A 17893-nucleotide genomic window follows, 5' to 3' on the forward strand; every position below is an offset into this window, starting at 1 on the left:
GAAAGAGGAGATTTGACAGTGAAGTAAGAGATGTGACAATGGAAGTAAGAGATTGGAGTGGTACAAGAAAGGGTCCATGAGCAATAACAGTTAAGAGTATAACTTTGTGTCATTTTAAGCCACTAAGTTATTGTAATTTGTTATAGCAACAACAGAAAATGAATATAGTACTTAAGTACAACTTTACTTGAACATCAATTTTCAGATTTAGCACAGTTGAAAAGTACCATTGATGTTTAAAGCCCATATAAAAAATAGCTATAGAGGTTTGTACTACAATGAAAATATAGCTATAGAACTTACTAAAATAAAAAAATACCATCTATGATAGCACCAAAACCATTATATCCTTAGGTATACATCTTACAAAATATGTACAAGATCTATATGCTGAAAACTGCAAAATATCAAAGAAAGAAAGAAATCAAAGAAGGCCTAAAAAAGTGGGGATATACCATGTTCATGAATTAGAAGACTTTCCCCAAACTGATCTAAAGATTCAGTGCAGTTTCAATCAAAATATCAGTTGCAACTTTTGTAGAAATTGACAAGTTGATTCTGAGTTTATTTGGAAAAGCAAGAGAACTAGAATAACCAAAATAATTCTGATAAAGAACAAATTTGGATGACTAATGTTTCCTGATTTGCAGTTATTTTAAAGCTACAGTAGTCAAGAAGGTATGGTATTAGGAAAAGGCTAGACCTTTAGATCCTTGGAACAGAAGAGACAGTCCAGAAATAGACCTACATATATATGATCAATTGATTTTAGACAGATGCAAAAACAATTTTTAAAAAAAGGACAGCCATTTGTTGGAAACCGTAAACGATGACTGAATATCCATATACAGAAAAAATGAGAAATTAACTTCAGTCCACGCTTTATACCCTCTGTAAAAATTAACTCAAAATGGACCACAGACTTAAATATAAAACCTAGAACTATGAAATTTTATAAGAGAACGTTGGAGAAAAATATCTCTGTTGCTTGAGTTAGGCAAAAATTACTTAGATATGATACCAAAAACAAGTCAATTAAAGAAAAAAATGAAAAATTTGACTGTTAAAATTAGCTTTTGCTCTTTGAAAGACACTGTTAAGAGACTGAAAAGATGAGCCACGGATTTGGAGAATATATTTGCAAATCACATATCTGATAAAGGACTGTATCCAGAATATATAAAGAACTCTCAAATTTCAACGAAAGAAAAAGTTGCCTAGTGGAAAAATGGGCAAAACAGACATTTTACCAAAGAAATATATGGTTGGCAAAGAAGCACATAAAATGTTGCTCAAGATCATTCATCATTCAGTTCAGTTCAGTTCAGTTGCTCAGTTGTGTCCAACTCTTTGCCGCCCCATGAATCGCAGCACGCCAGGCCTCCCTGTCCATCACCAACTCCCGGAGTTTACTCAAACTCATGTCCATCGAGTCAATGAGGCCATCCAGCCATCATTCATCATTAGGGAAGTGCAAATTAAAACCACAGTGTGATACCCACAGCACATTTATTAGAATGGCTAAAACCAATTGAACCTACAATACCAATAGCTGGTCAGATGTGGAACAGCTGGAACTTTCATACATTTGCTGGTGAGAATGCAATATACAGCCAGTTTGGAAAACGATTTGGCAATTTTATGAAGTCAAATATACACTCTCCAAAGAACCCAGCAATCTCACTGCTAGGTGTTTACCCATTCATGTAAGAGCTTGTTCAAAATTGTTCAGGGAAGCTTTACTGATGATTATCCAAAACTGAAAAGAAGCCAAATGTCCTTCAGATGGTGGATGGATAAAAAACTGTGGTACATCTATATTATAGAGTACTACTTAGCCATAAAAACAGCAGAACCCTACTGATATATTCACCAACAGGGATGAATTGCAAATGCGTTATGTTAAGTAAAAGAAGCCAGACTCAAAGGCTATATAATACACAATTCCACTTATAAGATAACCTGGAGAAGCTAAAATAGAAGGCACTGAAAAACAGATCAGTGGGTCACAGAAGATAGAGATAAAAGGAGGAGGTTAATTACAAAGGGATATAGAAGAATTTATTGGGGTACCAGGACTATCCTGTATCTTAATTATGGTGAGGATTAAGTGACTGCATGCTTCTCCAAACTTGCAAAACTGTTTACTCAACATTTAGGATGAATTTAACTTCATGTGAATTATACCTTAATTTTTTTTAATGGAAAAACATAGCCAAAGAACTTATGGCACTGTGTAAATTCTAAAACCAGGAAAAAGTTTATGTTAGTGCTACATGTTTCTCTTTATACTATTCCTCTTGAGTTGACTTTATTGTTTTACATTTATTTATTTATTTATGTATTTATTTCGGTCATGCTACATGGCTTGCAGGATCTGAGTTCCCCAACTAGGGATTGAACCCAGGCTATGGCAGTGAAAGCCCAGAATCCTAACCACCAGGCTACTCAGGAATCCTCTTTTACTTTTTAAAGTCTAAGTATTTTATTTTCTAATTTCAATTACATAATACACAGTGTTATCGACTCTAGTCGCCATGTTTTATATTAGATCTTCAGACCTCATAGTTGAAAGTTTGTACCCTTTTACTAACTTCTCCCTGTTTTCCCCACTCCTCAGCCCTTGGAAACTACTTTTCTACTCTGTTTCTATAAGTTTGCCTTTTTTTTAGATTCCAGTTAAGTCTAGATAATTTTAAATTTCTTATTGAAAGTCATTTTAGTGATGTGATGCTCCTTCTGTAGGAATTTAAGTAATGTATTAAATACATGTATATTCTGATCTTGCTCTGTAGTTTAGTGTATTTTTCTTATCCATTGGAATAACAGTAACTCTTTGCTCTTAGGAAATCGGCCCTGACGGAGATAGTTGTGCTGTGTGTATTGAACTATATAAACCAAATGATTTGGTGCGCATCTTAACCTGCAAGTAAGTTTGATTTTCTTTTATGTTGTCAATAAAAATAGCTGATTTACAAAAATCATTATAGTGCAGGAAACTATTTTGAATGTCTCCAAATAAAGAAAGTGTTTATTTTTAACTTCTTTTCACTTAAATATAGATGATTGCTTTGTTTTTAGTATCATTGGAAATAGTATAAGGCTAATTATATGAAGTTTCCATAATCTGGTACAATTTGGAAACTACTTCTGTAAAAAACTGAGAACCTAGCTAGCACCACTGTTTATAGTGTGTGTGTAGCCAGCACCACTGTTTATTTGTGTGTTTGTGTGTGTGTGGTACTGGGTAATTTAATTCGAAAGATTTATGCCCATCCTGTTGAGAAAAAAATAAAATCAATTTATGAGCACCTATTTGGAAGTCTTCGTTAGCTTCTCATTATCTGTCTCCTGGAAGTTATTCTTAACATTCTTCCTTTTTGTTATTAAATAGTGGTATTCTTGGAATTTGTCACATTTCCTAAATTATCAGAATTATTTTGCACTCAATACTTTTGTCTATATTATCAAGAATGACTAACTGTACTGTTTTATAGTTAGGGTATAACAAAATAATCAAGATCCAATTTACTGTACATCTTAGGTCAGGCAATATCTTAAATATTTTTAAGTAAGTGGTATTGAAAATAGTTTTTATGAAGTTTTTATGAAGCTAGGGTAATGAGGCTTTTATATTTAAAAGTAATGTATTATGAAATTTCTAAATTTTGTTTCTGTGATTGTGTGTTTTAAAGGGAAAAAAGTCATTTGTTAAAAGACCAAATAAACTTATAGAGTAACCTGTTGGTGTATTAGGCAAAGTGTTGTTGCTCTTTCACATAACCAATTTATATGTTTTTTCCTTCATTAGCCATGTTTTCCATAAGACATGTGTTGACCCATGGCTGTTAGAACACAGGACTTGCCCCATGTGCAAATGTGACATACTCAAAGCTTTGGGAATTGAGGTAAGCATTGTTAAACAATTTATACAAAGGAACTTAAGCAGCGTGTTATTTATATATCTTAACCTTCAGGAAGTTGTCATCCTATTTGTTAACTATACAATGTGCTAGACTTATAGGTTATACCAAAAATGGAAACTACTTATATCATAGTGACAGTGAGATGTCATGTTGGGCCACCTCTATTTTCCTCCTTCTTCCCCCTCCTCAAATGTACTTATTATGTGGTCAGAACTTGAAGTGATAACCCCAGCTGACTTCTGATACCCCTTGTTGTTTTTTACTATCTTACTATTGCATTGCAACCAAACTTGTAGTTAAATGAGCATGTAAAGTTTGAGAAAGTATAATAAATATTGAATTATTTTTCATAAGTGAAAAAACTACCTGTTTCACAATACACACAACAGAGAGTCAAGCTCAACAGAATCTTCCTGACTTGAAGAGATATATAGATGACAGTGATTCTCAGTACTCATAGGGGACAGCATAGGAATTTGTTTTTTGAGTACCTTCCTTGTCTCAGGCATTATATTATGAAGTGTTCACCCAGATAAGCATGTCAAATGTTGATGGTAGTCTGCCTGTAACATCTTTCGCCCCATTGGACCCAGTTACTGCCAGTGCTCTGGCTGGGACCAGCAAGAGATGTTTGTGATCATCAAAAAATGGATTGTAAGTTTCAAAAGTCAGGAAGCCTTGCTCTAAGAAGTCACCTAGGGAGAAACTTTGTAATAATATGTCAAGGAAAAGCATGTACTCTGAGAGCCTGTTAATGTGGTCAAATGCTTTCCACAGGTGGATGTTGAAGATGGATCAGTGTCTTTACAAGTTCCTGTATCCAATGAAACTTCCAGTAGTGCCTCTCCTCATGAAGAGGATAACCGCAGTGAGACTGCTTCATCTGGATATGCTTCAGTTCAGGGAGCAGATGAACCACCTTTGGAGGAACATGCACACTCAGCAAGTGAGCACCAGGCTGAGGGGCCCCAAGTGCCCCACAAATGATCCGCTGGAGATTAGACACCCAGGCAGAGTACTCCTGTTTTTTAGCATTTATTCTGTTCATCCATTGACACAATTAACACATTCCAGGTTTTTTCTAGTGACAGTGATGCAATGCAGGATGCACCCCTCTCTTGACTTAATATACACATATTCAAATATACCTGAAACAGATGAAATGCTTTAAGAATGGGGATTATTCACAGAAGAAAAGATTTTTTATTGGAAAGTTGCTCTCCAATGCATGTAAGTGTTGATTTATTAACTTACAGAGGCTAAGGACAAGTTTTCAACTTTAGAAGCCATTCTTTACTGCATATCAACCAGAAATTATGATAAAGAAGTTATGGAATGATAAAATATGATTTAATTTCCAAAACTTTTATTTATACACAACTTCTCCAGAACCACCCCCTCCTTTTTTTGCCAGATGGGAAACTGTGTTTAACAACAGTATGCTGCCACCTGTTACTTGCCATGAAATGAACAAACCTTGGAAACTAAAAGTGGATGTATTAATTTCAAAATAGTAATGCCATACCAGTAGAGAGATTTTAGGGAATTCTGTTACTTTTTTCCTTAGAGAAAACCCCTATACAAATTGTTTTCTCTTTCTTTAACTTCCACCTTTGTCTTTTGGTTTTTGTTGGTTTGATAGTTTTTCCTCAGTCCCCATTTTGAGATAACCTAATTCTGGCCTAAAAATAGGAGGAAAATAAAATGTCAAGATGACTTGTAAAAGTTGCAGCTTCCTATGACACGAACCTTTGTCCTTGGTAGGCTTATCAGTGCCATAGATACCGTTTGTACAGAGGTCACAAGAAATACCATCTTGCAAATGCAAACCTCATATTGTAATCTAATCTTTGAACATTTCATAGAGTGCAAAGTAGTCATAAGAATCTTAATAATCTGTGTGTTATTCTACCTATAATAGATAATCATTGTCTATTAGCCTCAGATGAATTTTTGGTGTGCTAATAGAATTCAGTGAAGATAAAGGAGAGGGTATGGCATAATTCAGTTTAGCAGCATTGGTAGTTCAGTGGTAGAATTCTTGCCTGCTACGCAAGAGGCCTGAGTGTATGGGATAATTCAGTTTATTGCCAGGTCAGTTTAAAAGAAGAAAAAAAGTCCCAACCTACTATTTTGGTGTTCAGTTTTTATGGGGGAGAGTGGAAGGCAGAACAGTTTTTGCAGAGAATTTGAGAAGCAAATAAAATGATGATTCATATTCCTTCTCCTGTATTCTTTATCTACATAAATGGTAGGAACACCAACCCAGGTGCCTCAATCCAGAAACTTAGGGAGAATCCTAGATTCTTCCCTCTCCATTTCCTTTTGATTCAATATAATTTTCCTTTATTTATTTTTTTAATTTTTTTTCCTCCCCCCCCCCGATTCAATATAATTTTCCTTTAAACCATCTCCTAATTTCTAACCTTAATTCAACAGTCATGGTTTGACCACTCTCTTCTCTCTGCCCATTCCTTCCACTCTTCCTCTACCAAGAAATTGGGGAAGCCAAGTCCAACTCCTGTTCCTCCTTTAAAACTTGCTCCCCTTTGAGTTTGGGGGAGAATGGATACATATATATGGATGGCTGAGTCCCTTTGCTGTTCACCTGAAACTATCACAACATTGTTAATCGGCTTTAGCCCAATACAAAATAAAATGTTGGAAAGAAAACTTGCTCCCCTGAGAAGCCTATCTTTAGTTACATGTGTGGCCCTACTGTCTACTTCCACAGAACTTCTATCATTGCACTTATTGCACTGAATTGTATTAAAACCTTAAAAAGTCCGTTTGGGTAGGGACAGTGTCTTATTGTTCACTATTGTATACCCAGCACCTAGCACAAGCTGCCTCACAGCAAATACTCAAATAAGTGTTGAGTGAGTGATCACACAGAATAGATTTTCCCACTCACACAACTAGAGAAAAGCCTGCACAGCAAATAAGACCCAGCACAGCCAAAAATAAATAAATAAGTAAAATAAAAAGAATAATAGTTTAACCCACATAAATGGTGTTTGTTTGCCTTAATAAGAATAAAGTAATATGCTTCCTGTAACTATAATATAAATTAGACAGAGATGTTTAAGTTGTGTGGAGTAGATTTGTTTCAACATTAGGAAACCAGAAGTTTCATTAAAAATAGCCCTGATTTAAAATCATGTATTTTAAGATAAGCTTCTGATATCTAAGGGAAATATTTCTTTGTATTTTAGTTGTAATTTTTTATTTTACAGTTCTACTGTGGCGCCCAGTCATCATTATTATGCTGAGCTTGTGGGACATTCTAATTTATATCTAATAGTTTGTAGAAAAGTTACACATACAGAAATATTCATCTTTACCCTGCCTTTTCTTCACTTTTAGAAGCCATATGCTATTTCTAAAGTCAGTAACAGATACCAAAAACCAAACCAGTCTAAGAATACCCGTTATAAAGTCAACAACCTATGTTACTTCCTCATATGATTGGATTTTGCTCAGACACTGAATGTTTGAGGCATGCCAAATTTACAACCATCACAAGTGTGAGCACCCAAATAAATGGATATATAGAATTGGTATGGCCTTGGGATAAAATCCTCCCATTCAGAGAGTCAGAGCAAAAATAAAAGCTAAGAAATTTAAGCTTAGTTTCCTAATACTTTATTATGCTCTTCAAACAAATCAAATATTAAATTGACTTAAACCAACATCTTTGAAGGTGAATGTGTTAGTGTGACTTTTGTGACTACTTAAAATGTAACCATGGATAGAAGTGGCACACTTGCCATCCCTTTTATATATTGATATTTGGGGTTTCATAATTTAAGGGTTACTTTTCCTTCTTGGCTACTTCTCCTATAGTTTAGAGATACTGCTAATAGATAAATTGGTGCCTCAGTCATATGTCTTAAATTAAGAGAATATACTTTGCTTTGAGGGGGAAGGAGACAGCAACCCACTCCAGTATTCTTGCCTGGAGAGTTCCATGGATGGAGGAGCCTGGCAGGCTACAGTTCGTGGGATCTCAAGAGTCGGACATGACTGAGTGACTAAACCACCACCACCACCACCACTTTGAGATCAGACTACAACCGTGAATTTTTTAATTGGTTTTGCAAAAACATTAGAGCAGCAAAATTTAACATTAATGGTAAAGTAGATTTGTCAATTGGAGGAGGAAATGGCAACCCATTCCAGTATTCAAGCCTGGAAAATCCCGTGGACAGGGGAGCCTGGCGGGCGACGGTCCACAGAGTTGCAAAGAGTCAGACTCAACTGAGCGCATACATACTCACACACAATTATATATTAATTGTTTTGGCATCTTTCCTATTAACCACTGATTATTATGGTGATAGTTGGTTTAAATAGCTTTGAAAAGATACAGTTGGTTAGTTCGTGCCTGTGTGTTCCATCATTGTGCTGAGTTTTATTAGAACACTGGTTTTCAAACTTAAGCATACCTTGAGTCACCTAGAGGGCTTGTTTAAACAGAGGGGAGGGCCTTCCCTGGTTCAGTCGCTAAGAATCTGCCTTGCAACGCAGAGGACACAGATTCAATCCCTGGTCGAGGAAGATCCCAGATTCCGCGGGCCAACTAAGCCCCTGCGCCACAACTTGAAGCCAGCGCTCTAGAGCCCGTGCTCTGCAAAGACAAGCCACAGCAACAAGAAACCCATGCATTTGCAATTAGAGAGTAGCCCCACTTGCTGCAACTAGAGAAAGCTCATGCACAGCAACAAAAACCCAGCACAGCCAAAATAAAATAAATGAATAAAAGTTTATTTAAAAAAAAAAACAAGCAGAGTGGCAACCACTAGTTTCTGACTCAATAGGTCTGAGATGGGCCCTGAGAATTTTCATTTCTAAGAAGTTTCCAGGTGATAATGATACTGCTTGTCCAGGGACCACACTTTGAGAACCACAGAATAGGGCCCCTAGTTCTTAATCCTTGCTGCACATTAGACTCGCCCAGAAGAACTTTAACCATTACTGATACCTGGACTCTACCCCAGAATAGTTCAATCAGAACCCATGAGATGTGGGCCCAAGCACAGGTTTGTTTGTTTTTTTAATAATTTCAGCCTGACTGATAAAACATTTCAAAAATAGTAAGAAGAATGCCCATCACTGAACTTCTCCAAGTGTTAACATCGTATATAACCATATACAATTATCAAAATCAGGAAATTATATGACAAAATGTTAGTAACTAAACTGAACTTACTCAAATTTCACCAGTTGACCCATTAATGTCCTTTTTCTGTCCTAGGATCCCACATTGTATTTCCTCTTCTCTCATTCCCCCCAGTTTTATTGAAATATACTTGACATATAACCAGAGACAGATTAGTTACCAAATCTATCATCTCAAATAATTACAAATTGTGTGTGTGTGTGTGTGTGTGTTGAGAACATTTAAGATCTACGCTTAGCAACTTTCAAGTATTTACTACAGTATTGTTAACTGTAGTCACCACGCTATATATTAAATTCCCAAGAACTTATTCATCTTATAACTGGACACGTGTACCCTTTGATGGACATTTCCCCATTCCCCCCTGCTTCTAGTCTCTTGCAACCACCATTCTCTGTTTCTATGAATTTGACTTTTTTAAAAAAGATTCCACATATAAGTGTTATCATACAGTGTTTGTCTTTCTCTGTGTGGCTTATTTCACTTAGCACAGTGTCCTCAAGATCTATCCATGTTGTTGCAAATGGCAGTATTTCCTTCTTTCTCATGGTTGAGTAATATTCCTCTGTGTGTGTGTGTGTGTGTGTGTACATATATATGTATCTCACATTTTCTTTATCTGTTGATCAGTCAATAGAAACAGGTTATTTCTATGGCTATTGTGTATAATGCTGCAGTGAACATGGAGGTGCAGCTGTTTCTTCAAGATAATGATTTCATTTCCTTTGGGTATATACCCAGAAGTTGGATTGCTGGATGATATGATAGTTCTATTTTTAGTTTTTTGAGAACCTCCATACATGTTTCCCATAGTGCTGTACCAATATACATTTCCACCAACTGTATACCAGAGTTCTCTTTTCTTCACATCCTTGCCAACACTCATCTGTTATAATTTTGATAATAGCTATTCTAACAAGTGTGAGGCAATATTTCACTGTGGTTTTCATTTGCATTTCCCTGATGATTAGTGATGAACATATTTTCATGTACCTGTTGGCCATTTGTATACACATATCTTCTTTGGGGTGCTTCCCAGATGGGTCAGCAGTACATATTCTGCCTGCCAGTGCAGGAGCCACAGGAGATGCAGGTTCAATCCTTGGGTCGGGAAGATCCCCTGGAGGAGAAAATGGCATCCCACTCCAGTGTTCTTGTCTGGAAAATCCCATGGACAGAGGAGCCTGATGGGCTACAGTCAATGGGGGCAAAGAGTTGGAGATGACTGAGCAACTGAGCATGCACACACGTTTTCTTTGGGAAAATATCTTTTCCCCCCCAAATTTCAATTCTGCCCAGTTTTAAATCAGATTATTTACTTTTCTGCTATTGAATTGTATGAGTTCCTTATATATTTTGGATGTTAACTCCTTACCTGATATGTGGTTTGCAAATATTTTCTCCCATTTTGTAGCTTACCTTTTCATTCTTTTGACTATTTCTTTTGCTGAGCAGAAGCTTTTTGGTTTGATATAGTCCCATTTGTTGATTTTGGCATTTTAAATCCTTAATCTATTTAGAGTTCATTTTTTCAGTGGTGTAAGATAGGGGTCCGGTTTCATTCTGTTGCATATTTATCCAGCTTACCCAACACCATTTATTGCAGACTGTCTTTTCCCCACTGGATGTTTTTGGTTCCCTTGTCAAATATTAGTTCATCTCACACATGCGAGGCATACGAGATCTTAGCTCCCTGACCAGGGATCCAACCCATACCCCTTGCATTGGAAGCTTGGAATCTTAACCACTGGACCACCAGGGAAGTCCCTATATATGTCCTTTATGTTTGGATATGTTCTTTCTATACCCAATCTGCTGAAAAGTCCACATTACATTTAACTGTCAAGTCCTTTTAGTCTTAATATGTGACTGTTTCTTAGTCTTCGTTTTTCTTGACTTTGATATCTCTGAAGGCCACCAGTTAGTTACTTTGAAGAATATCCTTCAATTTGGAATTGTCTGCTGTTTCCCAATGATTAAATTCATTGTCCATTGTCTATTTCTGGCAAGAAAACCACATATCTTATCTTGTCTGCCTGATATCATATAATGAGGCACATCATGCCCATGTCTTATTATCAATGTTTTTAACTTTGTTCACTTGGTTAAGGTGGTATCTGCCAAGCCTCTTCTTTTAAAGTTATTATTTTTTCCTTTATAATTATTGTATTCTAGAGAGACACTTGGAAACTATGCAAATGTCCTGTTTCTCATCATAATTTTTACCTACTAATTTTAGCAATCATTGATAGTTCTTGCTTACAATAATTATTACTGAAGTGTGTGCCAAATGGTGATTTTCTATTTCCATCCTTCTTTCTACATTAATTAAGCTTCTAATTTAAAGAAGAGCTATCCTTTCTCCACTTATTTATTCAACTGTTTATAATAATATGGACTCACAGATATTTCTTTTTCTCCATAATATTATTCTCATGATTTATTCACGCTTAGATTGTCCTAGATTTGGTCGTTGGGAACTCCCTCAAGTTGGTTGATTTTCTTTCAAAATACCCCCCCCCCTTTTTTTTGAGCACTTCCTTACTTTCTGTTATCACAAGATGTTCTAGGCCAAGGATTGGCAAACTTTGTCTGTAAATGGCCAGATAGTAGGCTTTGAAGACTTTAGGTCTTTGTTGCTTTGGGGACTGGGACAGTGTTGTTTTATCTTCCAACCTCTTAAAAGTGTCAAAATCACTCTTAGCTATGGATTTGGCTTGCGAGCTGTAGTTTGCTGGCCCCTAGGCTAGAATCTAGGTTAATCTGCTCTCTTGCCCTAACCCTAGAATCAGTTATTTCTTCAGGGAGTGGGGGCTTTTATTAGAGAATAGCACCTCAGAATCAAGATCGGGCATTAGGTATGCTCATTGCTTTTGGAGTGTCATTGCTATTAGCCCTTTCAAGGAACAAAGCGAGGAAATATGTGTATGTACTCACACAAATATACACACATCTACATTCACCTATCTGAAGAACAGCTAGTTCATACTGATGTATGATTCTAATCCAACACCAGAGAGTTTATTCTAGCCTTCCTCTTTCCTTACTTTTAACTCCATTCTTGGACATTGAGAAACCCAGCTGTTATTATCCTCAATATATTTACTTATTTGTTCAGTCCTAAAGAACATGTAAGTTGCAACATTGCTAACGTACCCTTGTGAAAAACAATTTCACTAGCCAGTGTAGTTCTTTGGTTTTAACCTTATAGGATATAGTCAAAACATAATTTTCCAAAATTATTTAGTTCTTTTCTTTCCCACTCTCTTCAGAATGATTATATATATTTCATCTGTAAAATAATTATATTCACTTGTTACTACTTGTATTCCATTTTGGGAACTCCCTCCGCAACTTCCTGGTTGATTAACTTTAGTCCTTCTGTCTACCTATCTTAATCTATCAGTTGGTAAAGAATCTGCCTGCAGTGAAGGAGACACAGGAGATGTGGGTTCAATCCCTGAGTTGGAAAGATCCCCTGGAGAAGGAAATGACAACCAGTATTCTTGCCTGGGAAATCCCATAGACAGAGGAGCCTGGCAGGCTACAGTCCATGGGGTCACAAAGAGTTGGACTTGACTGAGCATGCACACAGATCTATCTTATCAATTTATTGATAAGATATATGTATATGAAAAAGCATACATAACTTTTTAAAGTGCCCAGGTGATTCAAACATGAAGTTGATTTCAAGAGCTATTATATTTAGAATAGAGAAGAGACAGAAAACATAACTGTTGCTCTTAAGGATGCTATAATGTAGGTAAAAATAAACACACATATGAATCAACAAAATAGTAATTGTAAATTAATATAATGCCATAAATGCTTTAGGGCTTCCCTGGGTACAGTGGTAAAGAGCCCGTCTGCCAATGCAGGAGATACCAGAGACAAGGGTTCGATTCCTGGGTTGGGAAGATCCCTTGGAGGAGGAAATAGCAACCCACTCCAGTATTCTTGCCTGGGAAATCCCATAGACAGAGGAGCCTGGCGGGCTATAATCCATAGCGTCACAAAGAGTCAGGCACGACTGAAGCGACTGAGCACACACATATAAGTGCTTTATGTAAGGCAGCAAAATCATATTAAAGAAACAGGGAATTAGTATGATAATCAGAGTGTGATTGAATTAGATAAGAAAGGTTTCTTAGACATGTGTGTTGAATTTTGTCTTAAAGAACAGAGGGGTGAAAGCATCCTAAAATTGCCATTTAAAAAATTAATTTATTTAATTGGAGATTAATTACTTTACAATATTGTGGTGGGTTTTGCTATACATTGACATGAATCAGCCACAGGTATACATGTGTCCCTCATCCTGAAGTCCCCTCCCACCTCCCTCCCCATCCCATCCCTCTCGGTTGTCCTGGTGCACTGGTTCTGATTGCCATGTTTCCTGCATTGAACTTGGACTGGTCATCTATTTCACATATGGTAATATACATGTTTCAATGCTATTCTCTCAAAGCATTCCACTTTTGCCTTCTCCCACAGGGTCGAAAAGTCCATTCTTTATATCTGTGTCTCTTTTGCTGTCTCGCATATAGGGTCATCGTTACCATCTTTCTGAATTCCACATATATGTGTTAATATACTGTATTGGTGTTTTTCTTTCTGACTTACTTCACTCTGTATAATAGGCTCCAGTTTCATCCACCTCATTAGAACTGATTCAAATGCCATTTTTTTTTAAAGATGAAAATCTACATCTGGTAAACCATGAAGCAAACTCCATGGCAGTGGATGTTGTTCCTCACGTTGACAACCCAACCTTTGAAGAAGATGATCAGGAGACCACTGTTCGAGAAATTAAGTCATAAAATCTGTGTCAATAGAAAACTTAAACCTTTAGTAATAACAGAACTGCCAATCAGGGCCTAGTTTACTACTAAGGAACTGGATAAACTTAATAAAATAAGAATGATACTGAAAGTGCTGAGATGACTAATATTATGCTATAGTTAAATGACTTAAAATACTAAACCTACTAACTTTTCCCACAAACACATTATAATGTTTTTCATAGGCAACAAGTTTCCTCTCGATAGCAGTAGCAACATTTTTAAACATTCAAAACTCTTGTCAAGTAATCATGTTTTCCATTTATAACAATTTTTTTTATCAAAACATGTTGCTTTTAAAATGTGGAACAGCTGTAATCACTTTATTTTATGATAGTATCTTAATTAAAAATAATACTACTTTAGCTTGGGCTATATATGTCAGGGTTTTTCTCCAGGTGCTTATATTGATCTGGAATTGTAATTTAAAAAACAATGCAAACTTAGGCTAGTACTTCATGAAATATCTATTTAAGCTGCATTAAGTTGATAGAACAAGATTGAAGCAAAATATTCATTTTAACAATTTCTTATTTTTAAAATCAGGCTAAATTTACTTCATTTGAGTGTCAAGCATAGTTTCTTAGAGAATATGGACTGGACTGGATTGATTGGTATATTAACGACACCAATTTGACAAAAGATCATAGACAAAAGCTTTCCTTACAAAAACACTATATAACTATTTCTCAAAGCTTACTTATGGGACTTTCAAAAGCAGAACATATAAATCATCATACCACTTGAAAATGATTATGAATAAGTCACACAAAAATTGTTAATTGATCTCTGTGTATGAATTTGTCTACAGAAATTAATCTATAGAAAATGTTTTCCAAACAAAGTTGACTGAAAATTGAGTTTACATTTTACCTAAATGAGCTTTATAAAATAACATTAGGTAAAATAAAATTCTATCTATGTAGCTATAAATTTTGTGAATGCATTTTCTTGGTATTTGAAAAAGAATTGGTGTTGGGGGGGGGGTAGAATTCCAGGTGCCTTAATATAAAGTTTGAAGCTTCATCCACCAAAGTTAAATAGAGCTATTATAAAAATGCACTTTATATTTTCTGTAGCTTATCTTTGGTTTTAGAGTTTTGTTTCCAGTACAAATTCCAGCAGAATTTAAGCAAAAGCAGAATAGACATGTATTTTTGTTGGCTAAATGTAGAGTGGATGAAACCATTGCATTCTTGTACACTGATTTGAAATGCTGTAAATAGGTCCCGATTTGTATTGATTCTCTTTAAATATAAAATGTAAATAAAATATTCCAATAAAAGTTTGTGTCTGGTGTTTAGTAATCATATACTAACTTTTAATATATGCTTGGATTTAGGAGGAAAAAGGTTTTAATGTAAATGTTTGTTGATATATTTAATAAAAACTAAAACTTTAGTATTTGGGCTTCCCTGGTGGCTCAGATGGTAAAAAAATTCACCTGCAATGTGGGAGACCTCTGTTCTATCCCTGGGTTGGGAAGATCCCCTGGAGGAGGTCATGGCAACCCACTCCAGTATTCTTGCCTGAAGAATCCCCATGGACAGAGGAACCTGGCAAGCTACAATCCATGGGGTCACAGAGTCAGGCATGACTGAGCAGTTAAGCACAGCACAGTGTGTTTACATATTTCACTACATAGTGAGGAACTGCTGCCATTATAAAATAACTGAATCTATCATGAATTATTTTTAAATGTCAGCAAGGTAAATAATGAGGTTGACCACTGGTAAGTTTTTTTCTTTTTCTTTTTTTATTGGAGGACAATTGCTCTACAATATTGTGTTGGCCTCTACCACACATCAACACAGATCAGTCACAGGTATACATATGTCCCCTCTCTCCAGAATCCCCCTCCTATTGATCACTGAAAATTTAAGGTTAGAAAAGGATCATGATGCCAATCCATTTTATACTGCTACTGCTGCTTAGTCATTTCAGTCATGTCTGATTCTGTGTTACCCTATGGATTGTAGCCCACCAGGCTCCTCTGTCCATGGGGATTCTCCAGGCGAGAATGCTGGGGTAGATTGCCATGCCCTCCTCCAGGGGATCTTCCCAACCCAGGGATCAAACCCAGTTCTCCTGCACTGCAGGCAGATTCTTTATCACTAAGCCACCAGGGAAACATCCGTCTTTATACTACACAAAACATAAGGCCATTTTATTGCTTTATAATTACCTCTAAGAGTCGGACACGACTAAACGACTTCACTTTCACTTTTCACTTTCATGCGCTGGAGAAGGAAATGGCAACCCACTCCAGTGTTCTTGCCTGGAGAATCCCAGGGACGGGGGAGCCTGGTGGGCTGCCGTCTATGGGGTCGCACACGTTCGGACACGACTGAAGCGACTTAGCAGCAGCAGCAGCAATTACCTTTTCCTTCAGTCTTCTCTTTGGAAGTATCATTCTTGGGATGCTCTAATTGGGTTAAAAGCAGCTCTTTATTTTTGCAAATATGTTAAGAATAAACAGTTGTTTGGAACACTTCAGAACCATGATTATGAAATCCAGGATATACATATGTCTTATGTGGCAATATGCCCAATGTGTGTGATGCCACACTATAAAGTTTGCCTATATTCTTAGGAAGTTAATCATCTCAAGCTTTGCAGGGGTTCTTCTGGGGAGGCATTTATAATTTTTGAATATTTACTAGCTGTATTAACATACAATTTATATACCAAAAATTCAGCCATTGTAAATGTATGGTTCTAAAGATGGATAGAATTGTGCTCACCACAAGTGATTCTGAGAATATTACATTAACCAGTACATCTTAAAGGAGATCAGTCCTGGGTGTTCATTGGTAGGACTGATGTTGAAGCTGAAACTCCAATACTTCGGCCACCTGATGTGAAGAGCTGACTCATTTGAAAAGACCCTGATGCTGGAAAAGACTGAGGGTAGGAGGAGAAGGGGTCGACAGAGGATGAGATGGTTGTATGGCATCACCGACTCAATGGACATGGGTTAGGGTGGACTCTAGGAGTTGGTGATGGACAGGGAGGCCTGGCGTGCTGCGATTCATGGGGTCGCAAAGAACTGGACATGACTGAGCGACTGAACTGACTGACTGACATTATCCCCCCAAATCCCTTCATATCAATTTTCACTCAGTTTCTGCTCCCATTCCTAGCCCCAGGGAACCATCATTTAGCCTTTTGTCTCTATAGATTTGCCTATTCTAGACATTACATTTAAATGGAATCATACAATATATGGTCTTTTGTGACTGCCTTCTTCTACTTAGCATATTTTCAAGGTTTATCCATGTTGAAACATGCATCAGTATTTCATCGTTTTAATTGCTGAATAATATTCTAGTCTATGGGTATTCCATATTTGGTTATCCATTCATCAGCTAAGGAACACTTGGATCGTTACCACTTTATGGCCATTATGGCTAATGCTCCTATGAACATTCATGTACAAGTCCTTGTGTAGATTTATGCTTTCAATTCTCTTGGGTATATGCAAAGAAGAGGAATCCATGTCACTTGTGAATTTTCTTCCTGGTATTATATTTTGATTATAAATAAGAGTTGGAGCAACAGACTTTATTATTTTCACATAGTCAAAATATAGGGCTTCCCAGGTGGCTCAGTGGTAAAGAATCCGCTTGCCAATGCAGGAGATGGGGGTTAATCCTTGGGTCGGGGAGATCTCCTGGAGAGGAAATGGCAACCCACTCCAGTATTCCTGCTGAGAAATCCCGTGGACAGAGGAGCCTCACAGGCTACAGTCTATGAGGTTGCAAAAGAGTTGGACACAACTTAGAAACTAAACAACAACATGACATTCAAAATATAGGCTGATACAGTGACAGTAGATATAGTTGTATGTATAGGTAGTCTCCAACTTAAGATGATGGGGCTTTATGAAAATTCATTTGTAAAAGTCACGTTGTGTTAAGATCATGGAAGAAATCAAAAAGGAA

General features: G+C 36.6%; 1 protein-coding gene across 3 annotated transcripts in view; it reads left to right on the top strand.

Annotated features, from left to right (window-relative positions):
* RNF128 (ring finger protein 128) overlaps positions 1 to 15234 on the top strand; it is a 101407-nt gene extending 86173 nt beyond the window's left edge. For all 3 annotated transcript variants that reach the window (XM_061137123.1, XM_061137124.1, XM_061137122.1), the window contains 4 exons: positions 2847 to 2929; positions 3812 to 3908; positions 4704 to 4872; positions 13804 to 15234. In XM_061137123.1, the coding sequence (XP_060993106.1) occupies positions 2847 to 2929; positions 3812 to 3908; positions 4704 to 4872; positions 13804 to 13928 (474 nt within the window). In that variant the 3' untranslated portion in view covers positions 13929 to 15234. The remainder of the gene's footprint in view (positions 1 to 2846; positions 2930 to 3811; positions 3909 to 4703; positions 4873 to 13803) is intronic.
* The last annotated feature ends 2659 nt before the right edge of the window (positions 15235 to 17893 follow it).

This window comes from Dama dama, chromosome X (assembly GCF_033118175.1).
Source record: "Dama dama isolate Ldn47 chromosome X, ASM3311817v1, whole genome shotgun sequence".
Taxonomy (NCBI): Eukaryota; Metazoa; Chordata; class Mammalia; order Artiodactyla; family Cervidae; genus Dama; species Dama dama.